This window comes from Aplysia californica, unplaced genomic scaffold, assembly GCF_000002075.1.
Source record: "Aplysia californica isolate F4 #8 unplaced genomic scaffold, AplCal3.0 scaffold00281, whole genome shotgun sequence".
Lineage (NCBI taxonomy): Eukaryota > Metazoa > Mollusca > Gastropoda > Aplysiida > Aplysiidae > Aplysia > Aplysia californica.
The window spans coordinates 422,367-423,732 of NW_004797551.1; the positions used below are offsets into that span (position 1 = coordinate 422,367).

Here is a 1,366-nt window from a genome sequence, read left to right on the forward strand (position 1 = left end):
GAGAGAGAGAGAGAGAGAGAGAGAGAAAGAGTAGACAGGGATGGAAGATAGTGTCGCAGCTTCAGAAGGTACCACCCACCCACCCACCACCCCCAAAACCACCCAATAACCACGCCCCTCCGTCCATCCCACGTCTAACCAACTATCCCTCAATCCTCCACCCACTCACCAAAGTAGTGATGAAGAAGTGAGAGATCTTGGGCCCGGGCGATCCTTCTGAAATTAGGACACCCACCACTTACCCACTACAACCGCCAACACCATACTCCCAAACCTACCTACCCACCCACCAACCCCAAAACGACCCAAACACCATCTACAAAAGCATCCATCACCCACCATCCCACAATCCCCCACTCACTCATCAAAGCAGTAATGAAAAAGTGACAGATCTTGGGCCCCGCGATCCTCCTGAACTTTGGCGTGTTCTCCTACCTAATCGACGTTCCACCTTTAAAAAACCACCACCAACCCACCACCCCTCATCATCATCATCAAGCGCCAGATCTGCGACAGACATCGGCAATCATGCTTCTCCGTTCATTCCTTTGCTCGGATGCTCTTTAAAAAAAAGCTATGTTTCCCTGATCTTTCCTCGTCACCCATTTGTTTAGGTTCCCTAAGTAGGTTGCTCTGGGCCTACCCCTGCTTCGTTTGCCTACAATTTTGCAAGTGAGAGCTAGATATGCAAGACCTTTATGTCTATTCAGGTCCCAAAAACTGCATTTGTCGTTTCCCGATTGATTGTAACAGTGAGCGTCCCACACGGGTTTCATTAAGCACTACCTCATTTGATTTCTTTTCCTTCCACGATTTTCTCACACCCCAAATGACCCACTTCCCACTATCCCACAATCCCCCACCCACTCACCAAAGCAGTAATGAAGAAGCGAGAGATCTTGGGCCCGGCGATCCCCGGAATTTTGGCGTGTACTCCTGAAGGACCGCGCCACCCAAAATACCCACCACCAATCCTACGGTCCCAGAATACATACCCACATCCCCCACCCACTCACCAAAGTAGTAATAAAGAAGCGAGAGATCTTGGGTCCGGTGAACCTTCGGCACTTTTGACACCCATCACTCACCTACAACACCCCCAAACCAACTCACCCACCCACCCCCAAACAACCCACACACCACCTACAAAAGCACCCATCACCCACAATCCCCCACCCACTCACCAAAGCAGTAATGAAGAAGCGAGAGATCTTGGGCCCGGCGATCCTCCGGAACTTTGGCGTGTACTCCTGGCGCACCTTCCAGCCGCGGAAAAACTTGTAGATGACTCCATTGGCCCACAGGACTCGCTTCTCGTGCTTCATGGAGGCCAGCAGCTTGCGAGCCTGAGAAGGGGGGGGGGGTA

The 1,366-nt window shown here is 51.8% G+C and overlaps 1 protein-coding gene across 1 annotated transcript in view; it reads right to left on the bottom strand.

The window, feature by feature from the left end:
• LOC101854646 (unconventional myosin-Ia) overlaps positions 1-1,366 on the bottom strand; it is a gene marked incomplete at its 5' end in the record, with an annotated part of 55,584 nt that overhangs the window by 17,408 nt on the left and 36,810 nt on the right. Inside the window, 1 exon segment of the mRNA XM_035970531.1 lies at positions 1,185-1,346. Within this exon segment, the coding sequence (XP_035826424.1) occupies positions 1,185-1,346 (162 nt within the window).